The sequence below is a fragment of the Bombus fervidus genome, chromosome 15 (genome assembly GCF_041682495.2).
Source record: "Bombus fervidus isolate BK054 chromosome 15, iyBomFerv1, whole genome shotgun sequence".
Taxonomy (NCBI): Eukaryota; Metazoa; Arthropoda; class Insecta; order Hymenoptera; family Apidae; genus Bombus; species Bombus fervidus.
Window position 1 is genome coordinate 4,916,294 of NC_091531.1, and position 16,359 is coordinate 4,932,652.

The window sequence follows — 16,359 nt, forward strand, 5'->3', positions numbered from 1 at the left end:
TAGACTTCATAAGATATTCTTAACGATTTGTATGTATATTTAAACCATCATCGAAGAAGATGGGAACCATCGAGAACATTTCAACATCGACCTTCCAACTTCATCTAAAAATAGTTTTGCTTTTTACGAAACGTTCGATTGCTATTTGAATGAAGGTTTTTAATCATTATTCTTAATATCGTCTTTAATTTTCTTTGCATTCTTATTAGTGTCGCTATTCTTCCCGCTATGTGACGTCATCAACTGCTATTAATCATATCAGAACACTATAATGTGCTTGCCACGGATGTAGAATAAAAATAAATACATATTATACAGGAACTTAAAGTTAAATTGAATAAAAATTTCGCTGATACCATGATAACATGCGGTGGTATAATTATTTATTAATCAAGGTCTTGATGACATGAAAGTTTATTGGTGGTCGTGATCGTATCATACGTAGTAAGTACAGGAGTGGGAGAATGTTAATCGATTGTATTTCCAGGCCAACGTTCTATAGATCCGAAACAGTGGCACAGTACGACAGTGAAATTCTTAAAGTTTCAAATCTTGTCTTTGTCTTTTTGTCATTAAAGCACAATGTCTCTCGATGAAGTAATTAATTTTATATTTAATTAAAATAACATAAAATATTGTAATTAAACAATATTTTGTCATAATTGCTTACTGGTTGCTTGAATTCTTGTACATACTTTGAATTTTTCCACAATTTCATTAAAAACAGAAATGAAAATTATTCTTTTATTCTTGTATATTTTTTGTCAGAGATTTAACAAGGCTGCTGAGGAGGTGAAGGAATTGCGTGCTCCAGCTTCAGATGCTGACTTGCTTGAACTATACTCACTTTACAAACAAGCTACAGTTGGAGATTGCAACACAAGTATGTAAAACAACTTGTGATCATTTAGTATTACTTAATATACTTTGGCTGAAAACTTTTTGATCTATTTGTATAAATATGTTAGAAAGGATCTTGAATAGATCTCCAAAATTATAATATGATTACGTTACTTGATGCAACAAGTTAAAGTTGATATTTATTGTAATACTAAAATTATATAACTACACTTTTGTTCTGTGGTCTTCTTAATTTGCAATTTCAATTGCACAGCGAATGTTAATAGAAAATGATGAGATGTTTTTATGTGATTTCAAACTTGTTGAATTCTAATGAGAATTCTGTGACATCGGTAGTACTATTTTTTTCCAAGGAAGATTTTAATTTTTCTAGCCAGGCCAGGCATGCTAGATTTCAGAGGCAAAGCCAAGTGGGATGCTTGGGACAAAAGGAAGGGCATGAGTCAAGATGCTGCGAAAGAACAATACATTCAGAAAGTGGAAGAACTGATATCCGTTATTGGGAAGAAGTAATTTATAATACTGAACATTTATTCAAGCATTTTTACCAAATTTTTTCTTTTTTATATACTTATAAATGTGCAATGTATTGATTGTCTTTGATACCAAGGTAGTTGCAAAAATGGTAGAATACATTTTGAACTAATCTTTTTGATATTTGAGAAAACAATTCAATTGTCTATGCTGGGTATGGACAAGAATTGTTGTAAAAAATCATGTTATCTAAAAGGAATTGATATATCGAATTAATGAATCAATATTCTTGTGGTAGCTGAATTTATTTTGCTATCACTGATTAGCTATTTACAACGTCGATGCTGTTGACTTGCGAGGAGTCAATACATGTACTATATTCACTCACCGACATGCAACTGTTAACATATTTATCTTTCGAATACATATACACGAGTTTTAATACCACATCGAAGCGTATAACGGTGAAAATATAAAAAAAGAAGTAATCCTCCCTTCGTTTTGGATAACTTCTACATTTCTCGCCTATTTTCTTTGTATAAATATCGATTTATAAATGAATCTCAATGTATGAATATTATAAATATCAGTAAAGCTGAGAAAAGATCAAAATAAAGTGGTAAATACTTTGTTATAATTTGACGTTTTATACTAGTATCCGACCTTGAGATAAGTGTTGTCACAAACAAAAAGAGAGAACATCAGAGACGAGACATAGTGTTGGATATCGATAGAGAGTAATGAAATATACTACCATACATTAATGATGTATTTTTTTTTCTTCACGTTAAGTTTTAACATTTTTTTCCTTATTATATACACATACGCATGAAATTAACTAACATAAACAAATATAATTACGACACATAAATTGCTTGTGAAGAAATATTTCTGCAACAGAAAAACTTAGCCCTGTATACGTTTCAATTCTTTTCTCACGAATCGATTACAAAGAAAAACAAAAGGAACATATTTCTTTCATCATGAATGCTTCACCGCGAGTAGAGAACAAACGAAGGAAAAGATCCATTATAGCAAACTTTCTCGTAATACAATTTTATCCTTTAAGAACAATTGTTACGGCTGCAAGTCCATAGTGATGTCCTAAACGAATATACGCGTAATGAAATTCATCCTCGTGTGTACGTGTCTGTTTTAACAATTTAAATTCGATCAAACTCAGTCGAAGTTTCTGTGTGTATGTATGCTCGAAATTCGCGCGGCTTACTTACAAATAAAAATCTAGCAATTATATAACTTACGACATAGTAAATTAATTGTCTAAGGAATCTAGGATAAGCGAAACTTACCGTATTAAACATAACACGCCAGACTTTAAACGGAAACGACGCGCTATCTAAAAAACGTAACAGAATGTTCTGTAGTAACAACATCCCTGTGTTTCTTCGCAGAAAGAAGGGCCTTCTTTTTTTCTCTCTCTTTCTCTCTCTCTCTCTCTCACTCTCTCTCTCTCAACAGCGAACGAGAATCAATTAAACATGCCACTTTCGATGCAAAATCTTACAATGAATTTTGCAACGAATTTTTTTTTTTATTTATTGATCAAATCGAACAATTGTGATCAGTCAATGCTAATTCACGAAGACTGTTTCTTCATTTTTTTAATCCCGATTATTTAGACAATAGCAAAAGCGACGTTGCGAGAAATGATATAATTTACAACATCAGTTCCATAAATGATACACGTACGTACGTATATAATGTATGTTTATGTATGTATGTTTAATTCGAAAAAAAGAATAAAACGAAGAGACTAAAATGAAAAAGATACGGACAAAAAAAAAAACGAATGAGAGAAGGCTGCAAAAGTGTTGCCTCTATTTTCTCTTACTCTTATCGTGCTTCTTAGTGAGAAGTGGATGATGGTGCGTCTTTATTCTGCTAGCCTTCTGATGGTCACCATGGACTGTTCTCGAGTTCTGGCCAGCCATCGAGATATCGCTGGCATTGTCGGTCAGCTGGCGACTAGTCGATGACTCGTCAAACCTGGTAAAACAGAGAAGGTGACGGGAACAAAAGCTCAAATAGCATTTGTCGCGGCTGTGTTTTGTTTAAGTGTTAGTTTTTCCAAATTAAGCAAGTTTTCCTGCTTTCTTTGTTTTAAACGGGCTCGATCGCTCGAGCTTAGAGATCCAATCACTGTCATCGAATTTCGTCGAGTAATCGCTGTTTCTCAAAATCTCACTGCTCTTTTTCTTTTTTAAAGTGATAAATATATATATATATATATGTAATGTATTTTATCGTTCTCTTGTTGTACAATGTGTGTGGAGAAGTACGTCGACCAGCGGCACTACTACATTTAAACAATATTTTCTAACAGAATATTTCAACAATAAAACGAAGAAGTAAATTAATGAAGAGATGATCTAAATAAGAGACACAAGAACATTTTGAATTGTTAAATTAGCCGCGGTGACGATTATGCTCTCTTTTCTTTCATTTTTTAATATTCATATCAGGTAGATAGGTAGCAGGAACATAACATCTCGGTAGAGCGCAGAAATATTACTCGCAAACGTGACACGACGACAGGAATTTCTCAATTGCCGAGCGGAGATCGAGCGAACGTTCTTGATAGAGAACTGATTTAACTGTACGTTATTGATTGTGGCACGCCGTTCACCGTCTTCGACTTTAGTACATCATTCTCGTACGACATTATTGTTTCCTTTCCATTTTCGAAAACCCTGGAACACAGATACAAATCGTTATCGTTTCTGTACATCTTGCAGGTAATACAACAAAATTATATCGAAGATCTCAGGTTGTTTTACAAATATAAGTGACGTCTCATGTCTTGTCTTATAGGATCACCTACATACGATTTAATATCTATGATAAATTCTTTGAAGAACTCTTTTGTACGATGTATTATTGTTCTTACTTTTTGGTGGTGATCTTTTTGCCGTTAATAAATCGAGTTGAAGTACTTGTCCGTTTCACAGCACCTCCACCGCTGGCTCCACCGAAACTCGTAAACGCATTGAACGAGGTGAAGTTCCCTGACGAACCTTCAAACAAGTTGTTGAATGGTGAGAAACCAAAGTGAGAAACTCCTAACGGGCCAAAGAATGACGTGCTAATGCTGTTACTGCTTGGATGACTATGCCTGTTGGGTCCGAGGCGTACACCGACTTCAGTAAGGTCTTTGGGACAATTAAAACACCAGTTAATCACATGGTTCTTACTACTATTTAAACATCTATTATTCGATTAATTACTTGAATATGTTTTTATCATTCAGTGGATAAGGTAAATGCATACTTATTTGCGTGCTCAAATATTTCATTCTATGTGTCTCAGGGTATATGTCGTTGGTACTACACAGATTCACCGATCACAGACTAGCAGGATGGGTTTACTTACCAGAGAACAGGTCCTCGAAAGAAGTACCACCAAAGAATTCTTTAAATACTTCCTCAGGGTCTCTAAACATAAAGGTACCAGTGAAGTGTGGGTCGAAGTCGTCCTTATGTCGCCTTTTACCACCGGGCATTTGAAGTCCTTCCTTTCCATATTGATCGTAAACCCTTCTTTTCTTTTCTGAAAAGCATATAAAACAATAAGCGATTATTACTAATTGTAAAATAAAAGTTGAAGGCAAATTGCTTGGTTTTATTTGCTCCAAATTCCAAGAAGCAAGTACTGCAAGGCTTGTCAGGTTAGTAGAATACGCTGAATGATTTGTAACATCAATCTGAGGTCGTCCACCGCAAGAGCAAAATCATTAAAGAGTAAACGATCTCGGGAATCGTGGATGAATGAAATGAACGTAGACAGCCTTCGAAGAATTTGTGAAAACTTTAAGAGATCAAATAATTCCAATATTAAAAACTGTTTCTTAATATAAATACGATGGAACGGCTCAGTTCTTCGAAGATCTGCCTTTCTTAAGTGGAAATTATTGGTAGTAACTTGATCGTTGTTGTGTTTTCAATCAGTCGAGCAATGGCAAAATTGTTAGAAATGCGGTAAGATTACAGGCAATATTATCTGCGTTTACGGCGACTCATACAAAGAGAAAAAAGTATCTTTCGAGTTTTCCACAAGGACTCGTAGAGAAACTGGTCAGGAAAACCTATTAGAGATTCCTGAGTCCTACGAGTTCGAGTAAGGAATGACTCTTTTAAGGCGAATGAGGGATTAGGGTACCTGACATATGCTGAATTTTTCGTCAGTAAAACATTTGCTATGCCTCAAATAATATTTCTATTCTTTGTTTATGTTCCGTTAAAAAAATAAAAGAAAAGTGAAAGAGAAAAAAAGACAAAATCAAATTCAAAATAAACAATAAAAATAAAATAAAATAAAACTGAAAGAAAACGAAGGAAAATGTTTGGCCACTCTCAAAGTCTTTTTTCTCTTAAGTGGTACCGAAATATCGCTGGAAAGGAGAGTCAAAGAAACTCCGGTAGGTGAATCCACGGCCGGGCCTCGAGGATGCCTTCTGATACAATCGTTGGTCGTAGGTTCGTCTCTTCGCATCTGGACATCGAGCACGGTCACGAGAGATTGACCGGAAACAAACATTTCTGATTGAATTTCTCTTTTACTTCCTCCCACGTATGTCGACACGACAGGGTCTGTCAGTTGTCGCAGCGATGCTTCGGCTAAAGAGTTGCTCTCTCTCTCTGTTCAAGCCTGACTCGATTCTCGAGTTTCAACAACGTAATGTTTCGATCGCTCTTTTTACTAAATACAGCAGAAAGTTAACAAAAAGTTAAACTTCAAACTTAAAAACATAAAAACGAAATGGAACTTGCAAAGAAACTCAAGAATCAGAGTTTCGGAACTGCGAGTACTCATTCGCAACCCTATTTCTCGTGCAATATTCTAGGATAAATTACTGTCAGAATATCATTTGTCGAATTGATTAAGTTGTAATATTATTGTTGGATAACGATTAATTCTCGCAGCTCCTCCTCTTTGCTAGTATCAAGTGCTGGTTATGAAACAGTCATTCATAAGGGAGAATCGATTCGTTCTAGATTGAACTGCTGGCTCCCAGAATAAGTTGTACTACTTGGAGACCGCTCGAAAGAGAAGGCTCATGCGAAATTCGGCTTTGCTGACAAGCAGGAGCTGCCGTCGTTCGTCTCCCGTTGGCATCGTGACGCTCTCTTTTCGTTACTAAAGCTAGCTCTAGCGTCGATTAATCGAAGCCGTAGAGAGACAGAGTCATAATTAGAACTATTATCATTTAGATAAAACGATTTAGAAAAATCTTCAGGTTGAAGACGATCGATTCTTCGGAAGAGGATAATTTTAATAATAAGGTCCGCTTCGCAGTCGACAATAAGACGACGAGAAACGGCTGAAACTTACCATCAATTAAGACTTCGTACGCCTCAGATATTTCTTTGAATCTCTTGTTCGCTTCTTCCAGGTTTTCAGGGTTTTTGTCTGGATGCCATTTCAATGCCAATTTTCTATATCTGTAAGGCAATGCTTTGTTTAATCAACCGACCAGCGATGCTTCTTTATAGTAGAACTTAAGAAGTCTCTTGACTCCCTCTAACCGAGAATGCTGATCGACTTTTGGATCAGAGCCAGCTGTCTCAACGGAGTTGAAATAAAAAGCCATTCATTCAATCTTTCCCCACCCATCGCATTTACCATTCGTCTAATAAAATAACACCAATGACAAACAAGTGATCACACTTATTTATGATAAGGTAATTCATTTGAACATACATGCATATATCTTTATAATACATATCCTCGTTGAACTTGACTTTTTCTTTATAATTTTTTTAATACTAATTCAATCTTATAATAGAATATTAAACGCAAGTTAAACGTTCGAGTATTCTTGTACATTCTTCTCCGTTGATAACAGGCTGCTCTGTTCTTAGCCATTACTTACGCCTTTTTGATGTCCCCGCTCGTGGCGGTTCGTTGCACTTCTAGGACCTTGTAGTAGTCAACCATCGTTCACAGTGTTCGCACTTGGGTGTTATGACTTAGGCAACCACCTGTCGAGCAATGCAGAGAGACGGTTATAGTAATTAGCAGGCCAACTGGCAGCCATGTAGATGAGACACGAACAAATCAAAAGGGAAAGATACAGCTTTCGTTCCGACAATCCAGTCGCTTTGAACGAAAGGGGCATCTTTAGAAAAGACAGAAACCACATAGGAAAGAAAGCTGGATAGTATAACGTACGACAGTGGTTTCTAAACTTTCCAAAGATTACGATAATCTGGCCATTATTTTTAGATCTCCCAGTATAAATTTTCACGAAGAAAGAAGACCTATATACTTTCACATTTAGGATAGTTTTTTATGATGTTAACAAATTGAATGAAATATTGTTTCGACCAGTTAACAAGAGTCGTAAATTCCCGTTACGATTTGAATAATCGATGCCACGAATAGGTCGATCCCCTATTTCTGTTAAGATAATAGGGGTAGTTGAGGGAGTATAACGCTGATTTTAACACGTTGTAATATATATATTTCCAACAACTACGTACACTTTACTGTTTGATGCACTAGTGCGTATGTCGACTGCCAAACTACGAATGAGGACTGAGACTCTTTTCGTGTTGGCGAATGTGATTTGATGATTGTCTACCTGAGATTTGACCGTTTATTGCTTGTCCGCTCTCACGGAGGAAAGCTCGGTATGGGTGGGTTTTAGGTACGAAGGTACCTATAGGTTAGCGAAGGACCTATAGGTTATAGGTACCGAAGGTTAGGTTATAACCCTGGTTAATGAATGAGAATAGGTAAAGGAAGCCTTCTGTCAACGTGGCTTATGGATAACATTGTTCACGGGAAAAACCCCGCTTTTACCGTTAGGTAAATACCCACTTTCTCCGTAATTTGTAAGAGCGAACAATAAAAATATAAAAATATAAATATAAATCACGCGACATAACAAATACAATTTATCTAACGAGAAAATAAAGATGGAAAAACGTCATGAAGCAGCTGTTATCTATTAGATGATAATTGAATTATAATTGGTAGATTAGTTGCAGAGACGGTCCTCGTGGAATTGACGTTGGAAATGATTTCCAGTGGTACTCTCTTCAAAGGAACTTCCGACCACCTGTTGCCCATGAAGGCGTCTCAAAAGCGTTCAATCAACACGACGTGCTTTGTACAGTGAAAAGAGCGCTCGAGTTAATTCGTGGTCTGATTAAAAGCCGGCAAAAGTGACGGATCTCCGAGGCAGCAGGGGAGGACTCGACTATTTCTTTGATGTTCTATTTCATCTTGTGGCTCGTTAATTTCCCAAGGATCGAAGCAAAGAGGAAAAATAGAAATTCTACAGCGAGGTAAAATCGAGATCGGTCCAAGAATCGTTGGAATGCACTCCATTGAATGGCGACAGGCTGAGCGGCGGCAAAAAATACGCGGCGGACTTCTAAAATAGTTCCCACGTACTATGTAGTATTCCAGTGAACGCGCGAATATATTCCACCAAGTTAATTTTGCGTGCCATCTTCGAAATAGTCGGCCAGCCTTATATAAATGGCTCCTTTTGCGTCATGGAAAACAAAATTCGCCTATCCACCCAGTTAGTTGCATGTCTCTCTCTTATCTCAAAAGGATGATCATTACGTTTAAAAAATGAACTCGTGAAGCGTAAGCCTGCATCAGCTCAAAACTTCAACTTACACACATGCTTCTTCCTTCGCGTCGCACATCTTTCATCACTATTGAACCATACTGAGACTCGTTTCACGTGGACCGATCATCCTCAATAGCGATCGACTTTGAATTTTAAATAGAGCTGCGGTGACAATAGCGGAAGTGATTAAATTGGTACACAAGAGTTCACACAGGAAGCGAGAATGGAGCGCGTGAGAGAGTGCCCGGTGGAAAACTGAGGGCTCAAAGTCAAAGACTGGACTAACGAAAACGCTAAAGTTAGCCGAGACGTGTATCGAAAATAGTTGGAAACACGGAGGTGGAGGTCATTACGTTATCCCGCTTCACGGCTCTTCTACGTCCCTCCCACCACCTGGTGGACAAGAAAAAGCAGCCTGCTTGCATTCTGCTCGTTCTATTGCTTCGATCAGCCAACAGGGCTATAGAATACATTGAATCACGTACACCAAAACAATCCATTGATCTCAACATCTAAAAAATGATATATAGAGATCCTCGAGTGAAAATCTTTCATTCTGCAAACGGATTTCTGGGAGGACCAAGTTTGGAAACGGAGCATCTTACGTTTCTAAATGATCGGTTTAAAGAACTACGCAAGAGAAACTGTTCGTTAAAGGTGTATGACTTCAGAAACTAGTTTTTCTGAATCAATGTGCTATGTTCGAGATTCTCGATTCCAATCGATTCCTGGTGATTCTAGCTGGAGTTCTCGTGTGAAATCGTTGGAGTGTGTTAGTAGGTGAGCAGGAATTCTCTCTGCGCGCCAGGTGGACCGCGTTTCATGTCCATACGCGATCGTCGACGCCACCTCCGCGATCAGGTCGAGGACGTTAGTCCGAGGCAATGCTATACAGGTCGTTTCCTATCTTTTCATCCTCGTAAATCTTCGACGTTCTATATAAAAATTAGACAAATATCGTCGATACGTTTACGCTCGAGAAATATACAAATTTCGTCGATGCGAGGAAATCGTCGGCTTCGATTATTAATATTGGCGAACGCCGCGGGTGAGAAGAGAGTCTTGCCAGTCCACGAATTAGGAAGCATCCTGTAGCTTATAATAAATCTGCAGTGATCACGGGAGGATCGCGAAATCCATGACTCACGCCAGTTTCGGTAGTGATTTTGGCCTGCCTACACGCAAAACCAGCGTCGCAGGTAAAACCACGCGAACAGTCATCGCAACGTGGGTCGTCGTGGGCGTCGTTCCAATAGCTTACCGCGAGAAGAACACCCTTCCACTTCATACGTTGTCCTTACATGATAATTCCATTCTCTATCCAAGCCATTAAGCCATTAATAATCTGAAATCTTAATCCGGTTTGCTTGATATTTTTCCAACACGCCTTCCAATCTCCATTAATTGTAAAAAATCAAAGTAGTTGACTTCTTCAACTTTTCGAAGAGATTCTGAAGTCTTTTCGGACTCTATAATTATAGAAGAAATTCTTCATGCGAGGCAAGAATACCGGGTCAGTGGCTTCGTCCGAGAAAAACAATGCCGTTGATGGAATTTTCCAGTTTCATCGATCGTGTACGTTGAAGTACCATGTAGCGTGGTCGTGTAATTGGAAAAGTAGATCAACCAAAAGGAGCTGGCGATTTAGCGGCGCGAGGAACGCGGCTGGAAACGGGTCTTCGATATTTAAAATTCACCGGCGCCTCGAGAACTGGACTCGATCGCCTTACGTAACATGCAATTCCGAATGTTTCGGATGCCTATTGTGTTCGTAACGTGGCCGGGAAGGCTGTCGGCCTTATCAATCGACGGCCGCCCCGGAAAATCTTGTTCCGAGTGCTGTACAGCCCCTAGACAATCTTCTTCCAAAATGAACCTTAAGTTTGACTAAAAACTATTCTGAAGTATATCTAGCTGATTCATCTGCCTTAAATTCTTCTTGACGATCGGAAGATGGTACCTGAATGATTTTCTTCTTGTAATTAATTTCTTCGTGCAATCTGGAAGATATTCAATCGAGTTGTTGCAGTTAGTAATCGGTTTACTATGAAGAAATGAAATGCCTAGGCATCCGTTGATCGTTAATAAACGCCACGTACCAGTTTTGGTCTTGACATTCGTCCAAACATAATCGTCGTAGTCGAGAAATGATCCGGGCACTACTCCAAGAATGGAAAGATCGGCTACAAGGCGGTTTCGTTGCTCTAATGTTGGTTGTAAATCACTCTCTCGTTTCAGATACCATTTTTCACACCTTCTTCAAACTTTCACGTACAAAGCATTTACATCTTCTGCACTTGTACTATCCTTTTTTTTTTTACAACATATTCAATGAAAGATACAATGAGTTTTACGAATTTAGAATTCTCAATTTAAAATTTCTTCTTCATCTATGATGTGCCTCGAAAATCTCAGATTAGTAAGCGATATAAGAGGAAGATCAGAGTTCAATAAGAAAAATACGATGAACAGGAAGGAAGTTTTTTGTTAATGTGACGCTTTATATTTCCGGTTCGGTGCAGGAAAAATTATCGATCGTGAAGCACTGATTGACGCGCAATATTTGCCTGAAAACGTGCCCCCGCAGAAAACGCGCGTGGCAATTATGCGCGAGTGCACACGTATCGTCAGCGTGACACTTCCGTTTGCTGGACTCCTCCTTGTTTTACAAAGCCTCGTCAGGGTTTAAATGACATGTTTCTTTAAAATGACAGATTTCTTAGAAAAAAAGAAGATACACAAACGCATAGAAACCATCCTCCATCGATCACCAATTAAAAAATAGAAATTCATCGTCGAGAATATCAAATGGATATTTGAAGAATGACGTGGTAGATTGTACGAGTGAAAGCTATCCTTAGGCAACCGACAATTTGTTTTTTTATCGGTGGAAATTGGAAGTTACAGGTGGTTTGAAATTTAACAGAAGTTCAAGGTCACTACAGAATACTCCTCTTCTATGAACACTCATGAAAGAATCATTTTAAAAACTTGTGGAATTTTACATGAATAAAAGTTCCTGGTAATTGCAAGCATTTCCGAGAAAAATGTAGCGCGACGTGGGTAGCAATAGATATACTCATCAAATTAGTCATAGAAGAGCATAACTAAGCGATCAAATGGAAAAAGCGACGTAAAATTGATCTCTGGAATCAATAATCTCCACGAGGTGTCAAATGAAATATAATCTGAATGTATAATCGATAGAAATGAAATATTTGTATTGACCAATGATGATGACCAATTTAGATTAGATTGAAGTTGATTTTAGAATATTTAATTTCAAATTATTATTCTATATCTTCCTTGATGTCATTGATATCTTCCATTTAAGTGCCATTTAAAGTACAGAACACACACGTTGAATTAAGTAAATTGAAATTATGTTAATTGAAATTGTCATGGACTTTTAATCTCATCTATAACTAAACGATATCAATTGAGAGATTAAAAAATCAATTTGGGGATGAGGAAACGAGCTCGCTCCGATTTTTATGGAAAATAACGAAGACGTAGGAAAGAGGGAGAGCGACGGTGGGTGTCCTTTTGCGCTCTCCCGAGAAGGTGTGACGTCAGTTTTACATATTCGGGCAGTGTGAGCGACGTATCGAGGAAAAAGGATCTTGAGAGGCTGTTGCCTGTGTTGGTTACCGGCAGAAGGACGATCTCGACCATCCTTGTCCGTTTAAAATACCATTCCGGCCGTTTCCTTTGTCTCTCATGGCGTCGAGCAAACAATTCCGCAGCCTCCGTATGACTGAAACGTTTGCTAACAATGTATCACGCTTATTTCAATCTACTTTCTCATCTACTATGTATATTTCAAAATAATCAGTGTGCGTCACCTGGCGTTTAAAAAAGAAATTCAGTAAGAGAAATCCCATTTCTTCTTGATCCCTTACCAGCTGATACTTTACATTCGGACGAGTGTACCATGCACCGGCTATTTCTAATTCATCGATTTATCTTCAGATACTATATAAATATACTGAGACATTACTGGCAGCTTCGATAGTGGTGCACACAGTTGCGCGATATTACGTAATCGGGTCCATTAAATGTGCCATTTCGTTCCTCCTTATTCGAAGGATCAGTCGAGCCTTCCTCTTCTAGCTTGGCGTCTGCCTTTGGGAAGACAATGCATACGCAACACGTGTTGCGCTAGGTCGCTGAAAATGTCGGTTAAGTGCCAATAGAAGGGTCTAGGACAACCTCAGAGAGCGCTGTTTAATTTTAGTTGCGTATATCTCTATGGACCCCCGCACCTTTAATATCTTCTATCGCATTTCAATTACGTTCTTCGTCAATAAGGATCTTCTTAGTAATTAATGATGTGATGTAATCGTTCCATACAGGGATTGAAAGAGGATGGTAGGCTTTGTTTTCCTTTTCCATCTTCAGCAGAGTCAAACTTAATGTAGAAGCGGTTACTGTTTGGGAGATTTGAAAATACAGTTGTGTTTATAAGGAAATGCTATTGGCCGTTGCGAAATCGTCGTCCCCATTGATAGTGCCAGTTGCGATTAATTATTGAAACACTGCTTTCAGATGTATGCAGATATATACAGATAATTAAACCAGTTGCCTTTCCAAGTGACACTTTATATTATTGAAGAAGATTGGACATGCAGACAGAGATTCGAAAGTGAAAATCTGTTAACGCGTGCCTGATGATCTCCTTCTTGACTTTGAAATATCTTCTGCGTTTTTGTTTTGATATGACTTCAATATGACTAGAAGTTCTTTATTGTATGAGGATGGATGTATTAAGAAGAAGAAAAAAGATAAAAAATGACCTAACTTCATAAAAAATTCTAATGATTGCAAACTAATTGCAAATCACTTGTTGCATCGTGCAGTCAATAATAATAAGGTGTCTTCATCGACTTTTTTGTAGATGTAATTTGTCATAAATTGTATAATATAAATACACAACAATATTAGAATACAGATGTAAGAGAACAGAATGCATGATGTTGTAGAGTACAGAAAGGCATAATATAGAAACTGAGGTGTCTGTCCTGTGCTTAAAATAGCATGACAAATACAACTTCATATTTACATGCATACAAATATAATAATCAAAACATCTTAATGCAATATAAGATGCTCTGAAGAAGTTATAACTGTATAAAGATAGAACATGTATTCAAAAGTAGCTTTTAAAATTATTGCTGAGTTGTTATCATTTTTCTGACGTTACCGTAACCTATTAGGATATAAGATCTCAGTATAAATAGAACTATTACTATATTTGATTTAAAAATTGTTTAGTTTCTTTCCTTTAAATGTGAATGTACTGTAGTATTTATTATTATATTACTACACAGTGACTCATGAAAATATTTCCATGGTTACCATAGAAATCTTTTATGTCCATATCGTATACGTTACATAAAACAGTTAGAAATTTCATCATAACTAGACACGACTATCATGAATATGTTTATTAGTCAAATTTTAAATCAATTTGAAAATATATATTGAAACTACTAGAAACTATAGAAACAAGATGTTTATCGCACACATACATTTAGTACAAAATTAGTATCCAGTATTCGTAGCCATCTTAAATACATAATAAATGTTAAATATGACTCTATTGAATATTGAGGCTTATCAATATAACAAATAATTGGATGTTTAAATACTTTTATGATCTGTGAAAACTATATATTTGTACTTAATATTTTGCAATTTTGATATATATTTTCCAATTTGTTTCAGATTTTACCAATGTAATCATAATATTTGTATTTCATTACAATGCTAATAAAATTTTTAAATATTTCATACAACATGCATATATCCATAAAAGGTATCTATGAGTATCCAAATATTTTCAAACTGTGATACAGTTAAAATTAGGTTTAAGATTTGGATGTGTGTATATATATATATATATATATGTATATATAAATCACTCTAACTGAGTGTATTAATTAGATACATTAGAACCATACCTAAAATTATCCCATTAACTTTAACAATACTGTATGGATTGAAAAAATGGCATGAATAATTTTCATAAACACGTGTTATAAATGATAACAAAATAACAATTCGCGCAATACCGTGGGAACCAGATAAATCGGCCAAGGTGCTTCGGTTTCACTGATACAGTATAAATCCAGGAAGCTAACGTGAGCGTAACTCGAAAAATGCAACATCGGCATCTAAAACCAGCTTTTTATTGCACAGCAAATTCTTTCGGAAGGGTGGAAAATGGGGAAAGACTCGTTATGGTGGTTGCTAGGGATGCGACTAGATGTTTTCATGTAGACACGACACACGTTTCCACAAAATTTCCACGCAAACAATATTTTTCGTGACAATGATTCAGACCGTCGCTCGCTTATCTTTTATCTAGTAACACTAAACCACGATACGGGCATTATCGGCGTTAAATGACACGAGTAGTCTTTTTCGTCTAGGACTAATAGCTGTGCAAAAGTTTACGATACAATTATTGCTCATAGTATCTATAAATGCATTGTCACAGCGCCTGAAAGACGTATGAATCGCAAAATTATGAAATTACCAAATATCACGTACGAATTAATACGTTGCAACGTGTTATTCTGGAAATTTTTGAACGAAACCTGTTCCACGACGTTGAAACGGCTGCCCTCGACGACGTAGTTTTCGAGGTGATAAACGGTCGAATTATTTCGAGAAAATACACGAGATCCAATAACTTACCGAAACGTGGCTCCTGCTTTTTCTTCGCCGTTCACACTCGACAATAAATTTTCCGCGAGAAAACGAGTAATTGTTTTCGTTTCGATCGAGAACGAGACACACAGTGGACGTGAAGCGACAATCTCACGAAAAAGTAGAGAAATGCAACTATCGTCTGAAGTTGGCGCAAACAAAGGTCGATATCCAATATGGCCGACCGTTTCGATTTTTCTAGAGTCGTTACGTACTTCTCTTTCAGCTGCATCGCCACAATAAACTATCTACGATGATATACGATTTAAAACATTTTATCTCGTCTAGAAAATTTTCAATCTCGTAAGAAGGTAAAAGGTATAAAAGATAATATAGTATTAACAAATATCTCCGTTGGATTGGAGTAACAGATTAATTCGAAAATTTCTAATTGATTCGTTTAATCGTTGCGCGAAATACAACCTTACGCAAAGATAAGTCAACTTCATCTACATTTTTTACAACTTTCTCCAACATATTTGCCATAAATGATTATACTTTCATAGTGCTTTAGGACTTATGACATGATGCCTTATTAAAATTAAAAGTGCCCAAAGGTATAAAAATTAAATTTGTTATTCTCTGACCATCCTCTTTTCTGACGTTAACTATCACAATAATATCTATTATAACATTCTATTTTATTATCGACCGATTAACAATTTTGTAATTCAAACTAAATGGAGATTAAATTTTCAATTTAA

General features: G+C 36.7%; 2 protein-coding genes across 7 annotated transcripts; one reads left to right on the forward strand and one right to left on the reverse strand.

Moving 5' to 3' along the window:
* The first annotated feature begins 254 nt into the window (after positions 1 to 254).
* Acbp1 (Acyl-CoA binding protein 1) lies at positions 255 to 1,972 on the forward strand. 3 transcript variants are annotated; one of them, XM_072017429.1, is made up of 4 exons: positions 255 to 395; positions 488 to 597; positions 769 to 883; positions 1,235 to 1,972. In XM_072017429.1, exons 2-4 carry the CDS (start codon positions 583 to 585, stop codon positions 1,372 to 1,374), a joined length of 270 nt encoding a protein of 89 aa, XP_071873530.1. In that variant the 5' UTR covers positions 255 to 395; positions 488 to 582; the 3' UTR covers positions 1,375 to 1,972. The 3 variants fall into 3 exon arrangements, with proteins under 3 accessions (XP_071873530.1, XP_071873531.1, XP_071873529.1); XM_072017430.1 differs by having other exon boundaries at positions 256 to 373; XM_072017428.1 differs by having other exon boundaries at positions 264 to 597.
* On the reverse strand, positions 1,622 to 15,810 carry LOC139994601 (dnaJ homolog subfamily B member 6-B). Of its 4 annotated transcripts, XM_072017421.1 has the most exons (9): positions 15,644 to 15,810; positions 7,226 to 7,334; positions 6,685 to 6,794; positions 5,734 to 5,844; positions 4,726 to 4,902; positions 4,452 to 4,505; positions 4,244 to 4,370; positions 3,957 to 4,046; positions 1,622 to 3,342 (listed from the first exon to the last, which is right to left on the reverse strand). In XM_072017421.1, the coding sequence occupies exons 2-9, from the start codon at positions 7,288 to 7,290 to the stop codon at positions 3,174 to 3,176; spliced, it is 903 nt and encodes a 300-aa protein (XP_071873522.1). In that variant the 5' UTR covers positions 7,291 to 7,334; positions 15,644 to 15,810; the 3' UTR covers positions 1,622 to 3,173. The 4 variants fall into 4 exon arrangements, with proteins under 4 accessions (XP_071873522.1, XP_071873520.1, XP_071873521.1 ...); XM_072017419.1 differs by having other exon boundaries at positions 4,244 to 4,505; positions 15,644 to 15,808; XM_072017420.1 differs by lacking the exon at positions 15,644 to 15,810 and adding an exon at positions 8,989 to 9,223 and having other exon boundaries at positions 4,244 to 4,505.
* Positions 15,811 to 16,359: the final 549 nt, after the last annotated feature.